Consider the following 17,494-nt stretch of genomic DNA (forward strand, 5'->3'; position numbering starts at 1 on the left):
CCGCCGCCGCCGCCGCCTGGCCCCCGCTCTCCCGCGCTGCGCTTCCCTCTCTGCCTTCTCCCGGGCTCACCCTCCCTCCTTCTTGTTCTTTCTTTCCGCTTTCTCTTTTCCAACCGCGTCCCGGGCTGCTCCCTGGGAGGGGCGCGGGCGGCCGAGCGTTCTGCAAACTCCGGCCGGACGGGAGCAGGTGCTGCCTCCATCCGCTAGTGCCTGGAAAACGTGCAGTCTGTGCTAGGTGAGACGGGGGTGCGGGGCCCCCCAACCCTCCAGCCATCCCGGGGCCTCAGCACTGCCTGGGGATGCTGGGGGGAGCGGTGAAGTGAACTGGAGGCGCCACCGGGTCCTCTGTCCCAGCAGGCGGGATCGGGCGGGGGGTCTCTAGCCTCACTGGTCTCCTGACACTAGCCCTGACCACCTGCATGAGCCTTCTGCTGGGCCCTGGAAAGGCCGTTCTGAGAGGGGCTGAGGGCGACGAGGTGGGGGGAGCATGGGCCCTGGGGGAGGGGCGATCCAGGACAGGCCGGGACAGCTCCCAGATCTGTCACCTTTCACTTTCCTTCCTCTACCTGCCCACCCGGCCGCCTGCGACCTTTCCGCCTTTTCTCTTTCCTGGTTGCAACATTTCCTCTCCCTCCCCAAGGCCAGGTGGTGGTGGGGAAGGGGTGGCACTTGGGACCCCTCCTGGATTCTCCGTGTTCTAACCCAGGACTCAGTGCAAGGGACAGTAGACAAGAGGGGAGAGTGCATGGAGCTGAGGGGCTGTACAGAGCCGGGAGTGGGGGGGACAGAAAGTTCTGAATGATTTGAGGATGGAGAGTGGGGATACACGTGCAGGATCGGTGAAGTTGAGGGTCCTAGATAGGGGAGTGGGCACATAGGGGAAGGACAGAGATAGAGGAGGTGGGGGAAGGGTGGCAGAATTAGGGGACACTTGGCCCAGGGAGCCAGATTCCTTGCACCTCCTGGCCCGGAGACTGGGGACTTCCAGCCAGAGGCCGAGCAGGCCTTGGGGCTTTTGCCTTCCTGAGGGCAAGCACTGCCCTCCTGCTCCTTCTGCAGCCGAGAAGGGACAGCGAGAGATAAGGAGGTGGAGAGAGGGAGACAGGGAAACAGGTGCAGTGATGGAGTGAAAACTAGAAATGGCCCACCCAGGAGGACAGGGCTGGAGCCGGAGAGGGGCAGGGGAGTCCTCTCCCATGAGCCCCTTGCCCGACCCCCATCCAGTGTGACGGGACCCCCAGGCCACAATTTTCTGCCTTTCTGCTCATGGCTCCTTCCTGCCTGTTCCCAGGAGTCGTGCCCCTGCTACTGGTTCTGCACTGGAAACACGGGGCAGGGAGCCCCCTTCCCATCACCCCTGTCAATGCCACCTGTGCCACACGCCACCCATGTCACAGCAACCTCATGAGCCAGATCAGGAACCAACTGGCGCAGCTCAATGGCAGTGCCAACGCCCTCTTTATTCTCTATGTAAGTTACCCCCAGGACACTGAGGAAGGGGGCGGAAGGGGTTGCAGAGGGGGCTTGCAAATACCTGCAGAGGCTGCCCTGACCTGTGCTGCAGGGGGACCTTCTGGAGCTGGAAGGAGAGGATTGGGAGGGGGCCTGGTTAAACCACAGCCAGAACCCCTCTGCTTCCTCCTCATGTCCTGGCCCAGGCTGGGAGTCTGGAAGCCACTTTCCCAGGGTGCCCAGTCAGCGAGGGGCAGGGCTGGGGGAGGAGTCTTGCGATTGCTCTGCCACATGGAGTGAGAGGCCAATGAAGAGAGACCCAGGAGAAGGTGGCAGTGGGGAGGACGGAAGGTGCTGTCGAGAGACACAGTGGGCTGCGTGTGTCTGGGTGTGGAGGGACGCCCAGGAAGAGGGTGAGAGCGGTGGGTGAAAGCACAAGTGTGTGGTGTGCCGGCTGTGCGGTCACAGTGCTGCTGCTGCTGCTGCTAACCACTTGTGTGGTCTTTAGCAAGTGCATTTGCACTTATGATTACTTCTGGCTCTCATGACAATTCTGGATGCCTACAGGACAAGAAATTGGGTCCCCATGCCATAGGTGGGGAAACTGAGGCTCAAGAGCTTGCCGAGAGGGTTGGTGGCAGGGTTGGGAAACCAACTCCTGACTCCCATGTCACCCCCTCTCTGCTCCTCTGCTCCTCAGTACACAGCCCAGGGGGAGCCATTTCCCAACAACCTGGACAAGCTGTGCGGCCCCAACGTGACGGACTTCCCACCCTTCCACGCCAATGGCACGGAGAAGGCCAAGCTGGTGGAGCTATACCGCATCATCACCTACCTTGGCACCTCCCTGGGCAACATCACCCGGGACCAGAAGATCCTCAACCCCAACGCCCTCAGCCTCCACAGCAAGCTCAATGCCACCGCGGACATCATGCGAGGCCTCCTCAGCAACGTGCTGTGCCGCCTGTGCAGCAAGTACCATGTGGCCCACGTGGATGTGGCCTACGGCCCCGACACCTCAGGCAAGGACGTCTTCCAGAAGAAGAAGCTGGGTTGTCAGCTCCTGGGGAAGTATAAGCAGGTCATCGCCGTGGTGGCCCAGGCCTTTTAGGCAGGAGGTCTTGAAGCATGCCATGAACTGAGGGATCTCAGGAGCAGGATCCAGATGTGGGGGGGCTCTCAAAGTGTGGCTGGGGCCCAGGGCATCGCTAAACCAGAATGGGGGCTGCTAGCAGACCCCGGTGGGTTCCTGGCCAGTCTACTCCACTCTGGGGTGGGCTGTGATGAAACCGAGCAGAGCTGAAACTTCCATGGCAGGGCCTCTATGCAGCACCCACTGGAAGGTGCCCCTTCCTCCGGGAGATTGTAACCAGGGTGTCAGACTGGCGAGGGGAGTGTGGGCTGGACTTCTCCCCCCCACATGTCCCCTCGGCCCCTTGTTCACTTTCTGCAGTGAGCAAGCTGCAACAAGTTGTCTGCAGCAGCCCTGACCTCAGGGCAAGACAGCAGGGGTCTGGGGCATTGTCCGACCCCCGGGGAATGACCACCATCTGTGCCTTTGCTGCCCTTTAGGTAGACTTTGTAAGACTTGGTTGGGACTTAGGGGGATGAGAGGGGCTGGGATCCCAAAGGACTCCTTATCCCCTAGAAGTTTGGTGAGTGGTAAAGAGAGAAGGGGACTCTGAGGTGGGATGCTGTCTTCTCTTGAGCCTGATCAAAGAGCTCAGGCCTAGAGACTGTCAGGCAGAAGTTTCCAGAAGGTCAGGCTCTTGGGGAGGGAAGAGGGCCACCTTCAGGCCTGGGAGGAAGACTCTGGAAACGGGGAGAAGCCCTGAGAGCCTTGGCGGGCTCTTCTTTCTCTTCCCCGCAGTCTTTCCTGCAGCCTGGGATGGCCAGGGTCTGGCTGGACCCGGAGGTGGGGCTTGTGAAGGTGCGCAGGGACAGGGGCAGGCCGGGAAGTCAGGTGACGAGGTTCTGAGGGACCCTCTGGGCAAGGGTCTGTAAGGGAGAGGCAGGGTAGCTCAGAGTAGCAGCTCACATCCAAGGCCCGTAGAGGCCCTGTGAGGTCACACAAAGGTACTTGAGGGGGACCAGAGATTGTCTCTGGTCCCTAGAGCAAGGGGACAGCAGAACTTGAGGCCAGGGTCTTGGGGAAGCCTGAGATCCAAGAGTGCTGTGTGTCTGACCCAGCATGGTTGTCTATTTATTATGATGTCCTATTTATATTAACTTATTGGTGCTTTAAATGGCAAAGTTAATTCCCCCTTCCCTGCTCTGAACCCAACAGAAATAATATGATGGCTCCTTCCATTGGAGCCAGGGCCAGGCCTTAGCAGGGTCTGGGCCAGAAGTAGATGATGTTACAAGTAGAATTAGCCTTACGGGTGAAGCTCAGAGAAGGGTCAGGATCTGAGAGAACTGGGCAGCTGGGGTGGGGGTGAGGGGCCTGGCTCCATCCCTCCCACCCCCACTGCGACTTGCTTTGGTGGTGTCAGGGTCCAGGCTACAGGGACTGGGCCAGTTTGTGGAGTGGCCAGGTGCTTTCTTCCCCTGGCTCTAGGGGGCTTGTTCACACGTGTTCTCTGGTGCCCCCTTGAGTCATGCTGTGAGGGACACCATTCATGGTTGAAACGGTGCCCCTGGAGCAGGGGACAGGGCAGTCCTGGTGGCCCACCCACTTGTAGTGGAGGGGCCCTGGACCAATTCTGCCCCAGCATCCAGCAGGGAAGCTCCTCAGGTGACCCAAACACCCATAGAGGGCGCGAGGGCCTGGCTGGACCAGACCGCAGGAAGTTGGGGCAGGTGGGGACGAGCAGCTGCCCCCTGCTCAGGAGAGGAGGAGAGTGAGGCCTGAGTCGCCTGGGACTCAGACCAGGAAGCTGTGGTCCCCTCCTGCCCCACCTCCCTCCCACTCCCACCCATGTCTGGGCTCCCAGGCGGGGAACTCGATCCCTTCCTTTGTGCCGGGGCCAGGCGAGCGGAGCAACGCCCTGCAGTCTGGGAGCAGGGAGGCCGCCGAGCCGGGGCAGCTGCTCAGAGCAGTGTTCTGGCTGCTTCTCAAACCCTGAGCAGGCGGCCGTCCTAGCAGTTCAGCCGACCAGATTGTGGTACTGATCCCAGTACCTTACACTCACTGTGCACCTCTATAAGCACTTTACCTGCATGACAGGTGGGCAGGCGACGGGCAGGCCCTGAGGCTGTGGTCGGGGGGCTTCGAGTTGTCCATCCCAACGGCAAGACTAAGATGTGGAGTGTACGGCAGAGGAGACCACGGCCGTGGCATTGTTCTGAGGCCATTTAAAAGTGGGTCACACGTACCCCTGTCCAGGATCACAGGCTGCTGCCCTCCCGTCCCTCTGCTCCACTGGGCTCAGCTCGGGGCTGGCTGTACTTTCCCAAGCTGGGCTTGGAGAAGGACAAACTGGTCTGAAAGCCAGAACTGATGACTCTGCAGCCCGGGGCCAGCTGGCTGTGCTGTCATCTCTTCTCCCTGTGGACACGGACTCTCTGTGCTGAGCCCACCTAGCAGCCTCTGAGGGCTCAGGAAGCGAGAGAATCTCCTCCTCCCTGCCCACACAGGCCTGGCACCGTGACGCCCTCCTGCCCAGCCTAGACTCTGCCCTCGGTCCCCATCCTCGGCACCCTCTCTAGATGCAGCCCGGCAGATGGGCGCCCACTTTGCACAGCAGCACTGAATCATGGAGCCTTCATGCAAAAAAGCTTTGGGGGCAGGTGGCTGTGCCTGTCTTCCTTTCTCATCTGCTGGTGTGGACCCACACCTGGCATCTGGGTCACACGCCTGGGCCAGAGGAGGAGGGAGGGACCATTTTGCAGTTTATCAAGAGAGAAGTATTGAGGCCCTTATTTATTATTTAAAATTTTAAACAACGAAGCACTGCTATTTACTTGTGTCTCCTCCTCGCTCTCGTCCTCTCCTTGTCCCCAACTGGGGAGACTTCCACCCTGACCAAAGCAGTCCAGCTCTGCTTTGCCCGCTCTCCAGAGGAGCTCTTGGGGTTGGAGCCCCAGAATCCAGCGAGGTAGTGATTTCCCTTCAGACGGTACAGACGTTCCTACCTTAGCGTCACCACTCGTCCCCCCCCATCCCCGGTCCCCATACCTGGGCTTCCTTCCTGCCCACACTGCTAGCTCAGTGGGCCCACCATGTGGCCTTCGAGGTTTCCCTTCCTCCTTTCCACCGGAAAGGACTTGGCCTTGGATGACAAATTCCTCTTTGATGAATGTACCCTGTGGGAATGTTTCATACTGACAGATTATTTTTATTTATTCAATGTCATATTTAAAATATTTATTTTTTATACCGAAGGAATACTTTTTTTTTTTTTTAAGAAAAAAGAAATGAATAAAGAATTTGTTCTTGGCAAGCTCTTCAGAGTGTATTGATGTGGGGAGACGGGGTTGGAGGGGCTGGGACCGTCCCTGTCCTGGGTACCAGCTAAGGGGGGCTCGGCTTGGCAAAGGGCAGGAGGGTGGGAAGAAGGGCACCCCCAGTGGACAAGGGCACTGGCAGGTGGGTAGGATTTTGGTCCAGGACAGAACAAAGTGAGTGGTGTCCAGATCATAGGGTGCCCTCAAGGAAAGTGATGATTGCTTGGAAGTGGGGTCCCAGCCACTCATTTAACTCTCACAGTAACCTCACAAGTTATCCCAGTTAACAGAGGAAGGAGTTGAGGCTCAGAGAGATGAAACCACATCCCCACGGTCACCTGAGCCAGTTAGGGCTTCCCGTTTGGCTCCAGATCTCATGCTCTTTCCCTTACATGGGACTTCAGGTACCTAGAAGATGCCAGTGGCTGAGGTCTCTGTCATGCAGGAATGGTCCATTGATCATGCAGAGGGACAAAACGGGAACAAGCCTGAATGACTCCAGAGCAGGAAGGCGAAGGGTCCTGCCCAGAATCACACAGGATGCTGGGGCCAGAACCAGGGCTGACCCACCCACCTGCCTGCCCTGACAACCTTTCCATCGGGCTTTTCTGGGCCCAGTGTCGCAGTTGAGGACCCCTTTCCACTGCAACCTTCTTCTCAGCCCCCTGGGACCTCTTCCCAGGGAAGGAGAGAGACAGGTTAGAACTGGGTAGCCACAGACACTGGGGCTCGGCAGTGGCCCCAGATCTCACCCCGAGCTTTGCTCTGAGGTTTAGGTCTGGGCTCCCCCAGCTGAGATTCATTTTGGGGATCTGGGCTGTGTTTCTGAGAGTCACCTACTTGCTCGTTTTTGAATGTTTAGATGTTGGATCCTGTGCTGGTTGCAAAGGTGTACGGGACACAGTGCCTGCCCTCTAGAAGCTCCTGGGCTGGTAGGGACAATTAATAACCCCATCCGGAGGATGTGTGTGATGGAAGAGGCACACGGAAGGCAGCGGGGTCAGGAGGGGAGAGCAGTTGCTCTTGGGGTACAGGGAGCTTGGGCTGTGGTCCTCTCTGCTCCCTGTACAATGAAGGGACTAGACCCACAACATGGTGCAACATGGACCTCACCTGGAGCTGGTTGAAAATGCAGAGTCTTGGCCTATCCTCCCACCCTAGACCTGCAGAAACAGAATCTGCCCTTTAACAAGATCCCAGGTGATTGGTGTGCACATTAAAGTCGCAGGAAGGCCATGGGGCCCTTCCGTCCTCACTCCGTGTGAGTCCACCAGCCAAGTGCAAATCACCAAGGGCCGTGCAGGCGGCTGCTTGGGAGGGAGAGGCTGGAGGCCTACAGCTGTTCTGAGTCTTCCCCCTGAAGTACAGCCCCAACCTCTCGCCCCTCCCAGCTGGCTGAGTCCCTCTGCCCCTGCCACACCCTCCAGCGTCCTCCCAGCCCGCCCAGGGGTGGAAACACCCCCTCCCCTTCACTCAGGGGAAACAAGGTTAAAGCTTTTCAAAAGAAACCTTTACTAGGAAACTAGAGGAAAACAAAACAAATGCCAGAGCACAGAAAGGGAGGGGATTACAGGGAGTCAGACCCTAACTGGCGGCCACTGGGGCTGGCTGGGCGGCCCAGGCCCTCGGGTTCTTTCCCTTGCCTCTGCCTGGGGAATTCTTGGGTCTGGGAGAGGGCCTAACCCTGGCCAGATAGAACAAAGGACTGTTAAATTGGTTATTGGGTCACCCTCCAAATAAGAGGCGAAAACAATCACTTGTGGGAGGAAGGCAGGCGGCCTGCTCTGCTCTGCTGGGAAGGCCTGCCCTGAGGCCGGGGTCCTGGCCCAGCCCCGCCACTTGCAGTCCTGTGACCCTATCGGTGAGCTCAGCTCCCTTATCTGAGAAGTTGCAAGAATAATCAGTGATGAGTGCCAGCCTGTCTACCTCACAAGGTTGCCCAAAGGAGCCAAGGAGCAGGGAGACGGAAATGCTTTGTGAGCCAGGGCCACGGCTGCACATGCACAGGGGAAATGGGCAAAGCAGAAGGAATCTCAGACACCAGTGCCCTCTTTGAAGGGGAAAGATGTCACTCTCCCCCAGGGAATGCAGAAGGGAAAATTCTGACAGCTCTGAGTCCAAGCCCATGGCTAGGTTGATGGGGAGTAGGGTAGACAAATGTCCCAGTCCATTGATCCTCTGACGGCAACCTAAGTCCCAGGCCGAGAGAAGATCTGGACAGAGAGGCCTCCTGACCTCAGGCATGTGGTAGAGCCGGTGGCACAGCTCAGATACTGAGGGCTCTCAGGAGTTCAACAGGACATGAACACTTCCCTCCCACCCCCACCCCATCTCAAGAGGCTAATCACCAGTAGCTGTCCCACTGGATACACAAGCCCATGGGCTCTGTGAGGCTCCACACTTTACAGCTTACAGAGCTTTTTCTCACCCATCATTAGATCCTCCCAATCATTCTGTGAGGGCAGGGCTGGGTTCCTCTGCCCATTTCACAGATGAGAAAACTGAGGCTCCAGGAGGGAAAGTGACACTCCTGACATCACTCAGCTATGAGAGATGCTCTCGGTGTTTGCTCATCTTTATGGACATCGTCTCTCCACTCACTAGTCAAGACTGGTAAGGGCCTCTATGTGCCAGGCTTTATAGCCAAGGAGCTCAAGGGTTAGTGGTAGAAGAAAGAAAATCTCCCAGGTAACCCCTGTCCTAAATCCAAAGATGATGCAGAAAGGCAATTCATTTATTCTGCTAAACAACCATGTTTTTAGCAATAAAAAGATCATAATGGAGCTACGATGTATTTTACTTCCTTATTTATAGTCTTCTTTGTTCTAAACAGCATGTCAAGCAGCTTACAAAAGAAGGGACATAATAAAAATATGGTACTGACAAAATAGATTAAGCATCCGGACTAGAGAAGATATAAACAGAGTGAGAAAACTAAGACCACCGAAAGAAAGAAAATAAATGTTGCAGATCACGGGCCACTAATTCCTATGGCAGAGCTTCAGGCCTCCAGGCCGCTGCCCGCGCCTCCTCCTGCCCCAGCGAAGGCGGCAGCTTGACTCCTTCCCTCTGACTTGGGGGAAGCACCGCCCTGCCTTGGCCTTCCTTCAGGGACCCAAAAATTTCAATTATGAGGACATGGTCAAGCCCTGCCCACTCCAGCCGAGCGTCAATGACTGGGGGCGAGGAAAGGGGTGTGGGGAGAGGGTGTCTGGGCTGGGGGGGGGGCGCAGACGGGCAATGGGATGGGGGGCCGAGCGGGGCTTAGCTTAGCAGACAGGCCTTGTCCGCTGGCTGAGAACAAAACCACCACCGAGAGGAAAATATGTGTGAGGCATTTTTGTAATTCCTAGTGGCTCGGTCCAGCTCCTGCCCAGACGGTCAATGAATCAAAGCCAGGAAGGGCTCTACCTGTCAGCAGGCTCTGTCCTGGCCACTCACCAAGGCCCTACCCCTGCAGCCCAGCAGGCCAGCTGGAAGCCTCCCAGTTCCCCAGAGGGACGGTTCTTTGCAGATGAGAGTGTGCCACAGGCGAGGGCCAGGTGCGGACAGCCCACTGCCCAGAGCTCTCTGCGCCCTCCTCTGCTCGTCCCATCCCATCTCGGGCAGGGACGTCACCTGCATCCCCGCTGTAGGGGATAGAATGGTGGCCCCCAAAAGATTTAGCCAAGTCCTAATCCCGGGAACGTGTGAATGTGACCTTATTTAGGAAAAGAATCTTTGCAGATGTAATTAAGGATCTTGAAGTGAGATCATCCTGGATTATCTGGTTGAGTCCTGAGTCCCGAGACAAGTGTCCTTAGAAGAGATACACGAAGAAGAAAAGAGGAGAAAGCCATGGGAAGGTGGAGGCAGGACTGCAGTGAGGTAGCAGCAAGTCAAGGAACACCTGGGGCCACCAGAAGCTGGAAGGGGCAAGGACGCATTCTCCTTTTGAGTCTTTGGAGGGAGCACAGCCTTGCTAACCCCTTCGTTTCGGACTTCTGGCCTCTAGAACCATGAGAGAATAAATGCATATTATTTAAGTCCCCAATGTGTTATGGCAGCCTTAGGACACTAATACACCCACCCAAACCTTTCCAGTGTCTGCTGTGCCAACTGCATTAAATGTGTCCAAATCAGCCTCCATGTGGCCCAAGGTCATGCCCTCATCTCTATGTCCCTGCCATCATCCTGTTACTTCTCACCTGCAACGGCCTCAGGCCCATCTCCCTGCCTGGAGGCTTCCAGTCTGGTCAAACCATCTCCTCACTTCAAAAGCCTTGAAAATTTCCTGCTCAAGCTGCCAACAGGGTAGTGCCAACTTCTTCTTGTGGACCACAATCTAGTTCCCGTCTTCAAGGCCGACTTCACGTGTGTGCAACCTGGGCAGCTGCACGGGGCGCTCATGCAGAAGTGCCCTGTGCTGGCTTAATGGTCTGCTGTTGCGGTCTTGAAGGTCGCAATTGTTTCTGAACAAGAGGTCTGGCATTTCCATTTTGCAAATCATGTAGTTTGTCCATCTTAACCTTCTGGGCTGCCTCCCCCACGCCCGCTTCCCTTCGGCCATGGCGTTGGCTTGAAGGTCAGCTAAATGTCACACCCTTTTGCCTCTCAGCACCTTTGCTCTGGCTCTTCCTTTTGTCTAGAATGCTTGGTTATGTGGGAAATTCCTTCTGGTCCTTCAAGGCCCTGCTCAAATGTCGCCTCCTCTATGAAGTGTTCCTTCACTCCTCAGGACTCCTAAGTCCATTTTAGCTTCAACCATAGTTTATACAGGGCTCTAAGACTCACCAAGGATCATGTTTCACAAGGACCTACTGTTTTTTGAGCACCTACTATGCACAGAGCATGTCATAGGTATGTTACACAGGTAATAGCAATGCGGCTTCTGTTTATTAAAGGCTTGTGCCAGGTTTGACCATGTTATGCTATGTAAAATGGGCAGAGCATGGACCAGCCACTCCGACACCCCTGGGAGCTTAGAACTACAGAATCTTGGTCCCACCTCAGACCTGCAGAATTGGAATGTGATTCTCAGCTGACTCTGTTCACTCTGGTCTGACAAGAGCTGATATACAGCACCCAGCATGGGGCCAGGGCTCTGACATGCCTCCATTTGAATCCTGGCTTTGTCCTTTCCAGCTGTGGGAGCTTAGGAAAGTTTCTTAAATTCTCTGTGCCTCAGTTTCCTCATCTGTCACATGACCCTCATCTGGCCATTGAGAAAGGTAGATGAGACAATACCTGCTACATAAAGGGAGTAGGCCAGGCCACGTCTGCTCCTCCTACCCTGCCCACAAGGGCCATCCATTCTTGATTCATTTCTAGAACTTTCACAAGCCCTCCCACCATGGCAACCCTCCTCAGGGAAGCCTCAACTCTCCTGTGGGCCACAGAGGAGATATTGGGGTGTGGGGGGGCTTTCACTCTCCCACACTCCAGCCCCTGTCCCTGGTTGGGGACCAAGCCCCCACCACCCCCACTCAGTTCAGCTCCCCTCACATTCTCTGTTTGCCTCCCCTTCTTCCAGAACCCCCGGGAGGTCCTGCTTCCCAGCAGCAGGGAGCCCCAAGGGAGGTGCTGGAGGAGGGGGAGCCAGGCATGGGGTCAGCCCCACGTCAGCCCCTCTCACTTTCCCCATCATGGCTGGGAAGAGGCTGCTGAGCGGGTGCCAGCCACGGGGGAGGTCTGTCCCCTGCTCCTGGGCCAGACCACAGGCAGCCATGCTGGGCTGCAGCCAGGCCAGGGGGAGGTGTTCCCAGCCCCCAAGATCCTCTCCGTCTGGCCCTTCAGACCCCTCCCCGACCCCAGATCCGAGCAGCCGCCAAGGGCTCTTCCAAGCAGGTGAGGTCATTGTCTCCACCAGACCAGCCTGACGCAAAGAAGCCAGCCACCCACGTGGCAGGGTTCATGCACCCCCAAGTGCCCTCTCCAGACCATCTCCCCTACCAGCAGCCCTGGGCTGTGATTCCCTCCAAGGGGCTTTCAGGATCAGCCCCAAACACCTGCTGGGGGAATGAAGCTGTGCAGGCTGAGAAAGAAACACGGGAGAGACAGATTCCAGGACCACCTCCAGAGTCCACTAGGCCCACAAGGAGAGGCCCCAGAACAAGCTCCCTGGGTGACTTGGTGTATAGCCAGGTTCGGGAACCTCTGGCTCCAAGCATCACCCACTGCCTGTAGAACACAAGGCTGCACTGGCCGGTGTTCACTCTGTGCTCACAGTGACTTCGATCTTTTGGCCAAGACAAACCCTTATTTCTGCTTTTTAGAGTTTCCCAGTAGCACCTGGTATTGTTCCAGATGCCCAGAATATTTTTGCCAGAGGCTTAGGGAAATCCACGGGCCTCTGTTGGGGAGGATTTGTGCAGGTTCCCCAGTGAGTCCCTGGAGGAGGTTCAAACCTCTGGTAGTCAAAATCAGTAGTTCTCAGCCAGAGGTGATTTTGCCTCTCAGGGGACATTTGGAGATGTCTAGAGACATTTTTGATTGTCACACACAACTGGTAGGTTGCTACTGGCAGGTGGTGGGTAGAGGTCAGGGATGTTGCTAAACGTGCTATAATGCACAGGATCCCCTTCCACAAAAAATCATCTGGCCCAAAATGTCAGTAGTGCTGAGGTTGGGAAGCTTGGACAGAATGAATCCATCAATCAACCCATCATCTCTCAGCATTTAATCTGCTCCCAGACTATGGTGATATATGAGACAAGAGTCACCTGAAACTGTCCAGCTCTTCAGCTTCAGATCCTGTTTGTATGTGTGTGCGCATACATGTACGTGCCCCCCCACACAATCACACACACACACACACACACACACACACAGCAACCTGAGAGGTCAATGTCAACGCAAGTTCATACACAGAAGCAGTGGGAGGCCTCCGGAAAGCTCAGGAGGCGGGGAGCTGCCACCTGGTGGAGGTGCTGGTGGGAGTGTGGGCAGTAAGGGCTGGGGAAGGACAGGGGAGGACCCAATCCTGACCATGGCCAGCAGCTACCTCCCTTCTGTGTTTCCAGAGGGAATGTCCTGTCCAGAGCCCACAGCTGGCCAGGCTGGCCTGACCCCAGGGGCAGGGCTGTGCAGAGTGAAGCTCAGACTCCCTGGGCCACTGGCTGCCTTGGCAAAAGGGGCCAGAGGCTCACTCTCAGCCATAAATACCAGCCTTGGCTAGCCCCCTCCAAGACCCAGGTCTGTCTGGGGTGGCATGACAGTGGTCAAACCATGCCCGCCAAGGCACCCCTAGAACACCCAACAACATCATTTTATGCCCCACGTTCCCTCTTCCACAGAGTTTTCTGCTGGATTAATCTAGTGAACGAATTGCCAATGATGATGACATGAGGCCATGGCAGGGGTGCTGGTGGCTCAATGGAGACACTACTAAGTCACACATTTACATTTTACTTGGGTCCTTCAGTGCCCTAAGGCAAGCAAGTGACTAATGGCAGAATTTTAGGCACGCAGAAGGAGGTGATAAGTGGGGGATAAGTGAAATACAGTGTACATAAAAAAATCATCCCTTACAGGTGAACAGGGCTTTAAAGTTTACTAACATAAAACTCATCTCACAGGCATTCGTTTATTTAATTCCATAATAATTCTACTTGACTGATATAGCTACTGCTTAAACCCTCAGTGGCTCCCTAGTAGCCTCAGATCAAGTGCAAAGCCTCAGCCTGTGCTCGGTTCACCTCTTGGTCTCACTCCCCACCTCTTCCTGCTCCAGCCAAACTGAACTGCTTTCTGTCCCCAGGACACGCTTATTCCGGCTTTCCTGTCTCTGTGCAGCCAGTCCCTGAACCTAGAACATCCTTCCCAGGTTTTTTCTTCTGGATGGTTTTATTCCCCCTTAGAGGTTCAACTCAGGCCTTTTCCTTTGAGAATCCCCCCTGCACTCCCAGGCTGGCCTCTCCCCAACAATCCGTGAAACCATCTTGTATGTGTCAATCTCCGTGGCTGTAGACTCTTGTTCCATCCCCCAAAGCCTCAGAGCCTTGCGGAGGACCACTCTATTGCTGGTTATTGCTGGTACTCGCAAACGTGTACTGACTCTTATGGGTCAGGACTGTTCTGGCCACATGGGGTCCCCAGGGGAGAGCATAGGCCCACAGACTGGCTGTGTGTCCTTGGGCAAGTTCTTGGACCTCTCTGTGCCTCTCTCTTCCTTCTCTGTAGAACAGGATTGCTCTGAGTTGACAGATGGACAACACAGAACAATATCGGCCTGTACTAAGTAACATGCATGTTGTGTTATGATGACAATGGTGGCTTCAGTACTGGGATCCTGGGGCACATGGGGATCCCCGTGTCACTGACTGATTAGCGTTTTTTTTTAATCTGAGCCTCAGCATCTCCAACTGCAAAATGATGTTGTTGCATGGGTGATCCCTGACGTAGGTTATATGATGGCCCCCCCAAAGATATGTCCACATCTTAGAAACCGTGAATGTGACCTTATTTGGAAAAAAGGTCTTTGTAGGGTGTAATTAGGTTAAGGAGCTCTAGATGAGATCATCCTGGATTATCCAGGTGGTCCCTAAACCCAATGACAAGTGTCCTTATAAAAGAAAGGCAGGGGGAGGTTTGAGACACACAGAGAAGGCCACATGAAGCCAGGGACAGAGACTGAGTGACGCAACCACAAGCTAAGAAGTGCCTGGAGCCACTTTCTAGAAGCCACCTGGAAGAGGCAAGGAAGGATTCTCCCCTAGAGCTTTCAGACGGGGTGTGGCCCTGCTGACACCTTGATTTCAGACTTCTGGCCTCCAGAACTGTGAGTGAAATAAATGTCTGTTATTTTAAGCCACCCAGTTTGTGGTAATTTATTATGGCAACCACAGGAAACAAATACAATCCCTAAAGGGCTCTCTCAGCTCCAATAAGAACTGATTCAGAGATTCTCACAAATATCAGAAACATTCCCCATGGGCAGCCCCAGGGTCTCTAAAGCCTGGGAATCTGACTGTGGAAGTAGAACACTTACTGTACTCTTTCTTCAAGATATTGACCCTGGGACACCCACCCTTTCTTCCTCCTCATTTCTTAATTATCCACCAGTACCCTTGGCAGTCAGAGCTGGAGGAATCCTTCAAGATTGTCCCTCATGCCTCTGCCCTTTAGCACAGGCTGTTCCCTCTGGAAGAAATGCTGTTCCCCACTGCCTCCGTTACTTGACTGTTCAGTCTTCAGATGGGCTCAGACATCTCCTTCTCATCAAAACCTTCTCCATTCACCCCCCCACCAGCTTCTTGGTAAACTCTTGGCCCTTCTTCCCAGGGGCCATGTCCTTATTAATTTCTCTATTGTCGGTGTCTAATTCAATCCTGAGCCCAGAGCAATCACTTGACCCACGTGTCTTCACAGGAAGGTGAGCTCCTGACAAACAGCCCCAATTCCAGCTTAGAAGACCAAGCCCAGATGTGCTCCAGCTACTCAGTGGCTGGTGTGGAAGGCCCCTGATAGTGAAGCTGAGAACTCTGGCTTCGGCCACTTGCCAGGGACTCTGCTTCTCTGAGCCTCTGTTTCCTAATCAGTGAAAAAGGGAGAAGAATGCATAGACAACCTCAAAGGGTTGCAAAAATGCTTGTGCAGCTTTTCAGAGCTCCGGCCTTGTGACGGCTGCTCTCTCAGGCCTGTGGCTACTGCTATCGAGCTGGAACCAGATCTGCGGTGTCCCCACTCTGGGCTCTGTCATCCAAACACAGCAGGGCCTGCACGGGTGTGCTCATGTCCTTAGCCTGTAACCCTTTCTGGAGTAATGAGTTCCATAAGTTTATCTTTGTTGGGTACTATGAATTCCTGTTTATCCAGGGACCCACAGAAACAAACAGCATACTCAGATGACCAGAATTTTCCATTTCAGCATGTTCAAGGATAACCTGAGTCACAAATATCACCTTGCAAGACCCTGAGGGGTCTTAGAGTCACCCAATACCCACCCTGCTATGTTGGGGTGCATTTCACCATTAGGTGGGGTCAGTTATAGAATCGCAAACCATGGCAGCTAGAAGGGCCTCAGAGAAACCCTGTGAGTTTCAAACTGGGCATTGAGAAGCCCTGTGAGGCTGGACCACTGTGTGTGTGTGTGGGGGGGGGGGTTACATATTGGGATAGTACATGAGATTTTCCTTTAAGAAGCCAGGGGCAGCGGGGCATCTTTTTCTAAAAACACAATAAAAATACCCACAAGCATGGAAACCACAAATGTAGTTCCAAGCTTTCTAACTTTACAAAAGAAACCCATGAAGACAGCCCCACAAAGAGCAGTGAGTTTCCCACTTGATCAGAATATCCAGTTAGCAGGAACGTGCTCCACCTGACCACTCCCTGGCAGGACTGGACTGGGCTTCCCTCTCTTCTCCCCAAGTGTCCTCCTTCCAGCTTTGAAGAAAGGGACCAGCTAGGGTGTCTGGGGTTTGGTGAACAAGGCTGTGGTCACGCTCCCTTTCCAGGTCATTTCCTTCTACAGGGCAGGGTCCTGCCCACACGACTCACCCCTCCTCCTTCCTGTCAGAGACTTGTGCACACGTCAGGCAGGGGGCTCTTCCTGAGAGGGTGACTGGGGCATGCTGGCAGCGTGGGGCTGTGGTCACACTGCCGTGGCTAACCAGGGCAGGTCACTGATGGTGCTGAGCCAACATCTCTGCCTTGGTCCCACAGTGCACATGTATTGGGTCCCTACTATGTGGGAACCCAGAGTTGAGCCAGTCCCAGGTGGCGCTCCAGGAGTCGGCCGTCTAGTGGGAAATCAGACCTGGAGGCACACGGACACACTGCGCTGTTTAGGGCAGAAATGGGACAGAACGGGGGCAGGGACAGCCTGCAGTGGGAGTCATACTTAATCTGGGACATAGGGAAGAGCTGACGTGAGTCAGGACAAGCAGTGGGGGAGAACAGCATGATACGAGGGACTGACCAAGGCGGTTAGGATGGACATTAAACGAGATGATATAAGCAAGGCTCTTAGCCTCGTGCAGGCCACACAGGGTTCAAAAAATGATAGTGAGTCTTGTGGTTCCTCGTGTAGAATGACAGCATCGCAGGATCTCAGGAGATCCTGAAAGTCCTCTAAGTCAGTAGTTCTCAACAGGGAGGCGATTTTGTCCCACGGTACACTTGGCAATGCCTGGAAATATTTTTGGTTGTCACAACTGGGGGTGCTTCTAGCATCTGGTGGGAGAGATCAGGGATGCTGCTGAGCGCCCTACAATGCACAGGACAGCCCCCTTAGAGCATCTCAGTCTCATGCTGAGGCTGAGAAGCCCAGCTCTAGGTTAACCTCATAGAATTTGCTCCACTCTGAGCTACCTCTTCCAACTGATTGTCAGGCTTGCACTTGAGCACCCCTTGGGACGGGGAGCTCACTACCCCTCAGGCAGCCTGTTCCATCTGTAACCAGTTCAGAATGTTTCTTCTCACAATGAGTTGAAATTAATCCCTCCTCTGTGCTCCTATAAATTTATATGAGGCATTTGTCCTTGTACCCTTGGGATCATCTAGAACTAGCCAAATTCAGCTTCTACCTAAGAGACCTTCAAGTGTTTGAGGACATGTTTGTGCATCTTTCCTGCTCCAGACTGAACACCTTCCATGTGACCCCAGAAGTTTAACTTGGGATGTGGGGGGGGTCTCCTGCCTGTGTGAAAAGCAGGATCCTATCGCCCCAGCT

General features: G+C 54.8%; 1 protein-coding gene across 1 annotated transcript in view; it reads left to right on the forward strand.

Moving 5' to 3' along the window:
- The window catches only part of LIF (leukemia inhibitory factor), a 3,866-nt gene extending 1,240 nt beyond the window's left edge, over positions 1 to 2,626 (forward strand). Inside the window, exons 2-3 of the mRNA XM_008571366.1 lie at positions 1,292 to 1,470; positions 2,153 to 2,626. Coding sequence (XP_008569588.1) covers positions 1,292 to 1,470; positions 2,153 to 2,563 — 590 coding nt within the window. The 3' untranslated portion in view covers positions 2,564 to 2,626. The remainder of the gene's footprint in view (positions 1 to 1,291; positions 1,471 to 2,152) is intronic.
- Positions 2,627 to 17,494: the final 14,868 nt, after the last annotated feature.

Source organism: Galeopterus variegatus, unplaced genomic scaffold (genome assembly GCF_000696425.1).
Source record: "Galeopterus variegatus unplaced genomic scaffold, G_variegatus-3.0.2 Scaffold684, whole genome shotgun sequence".
In the NCBI taxonomy this organism is placed as follows: Eukaryota; Metazoa; Chordata; class Mammalia; order Dermoptera; family Cynocephalidae; genus Galeopterus; species Galeopterus variegatus.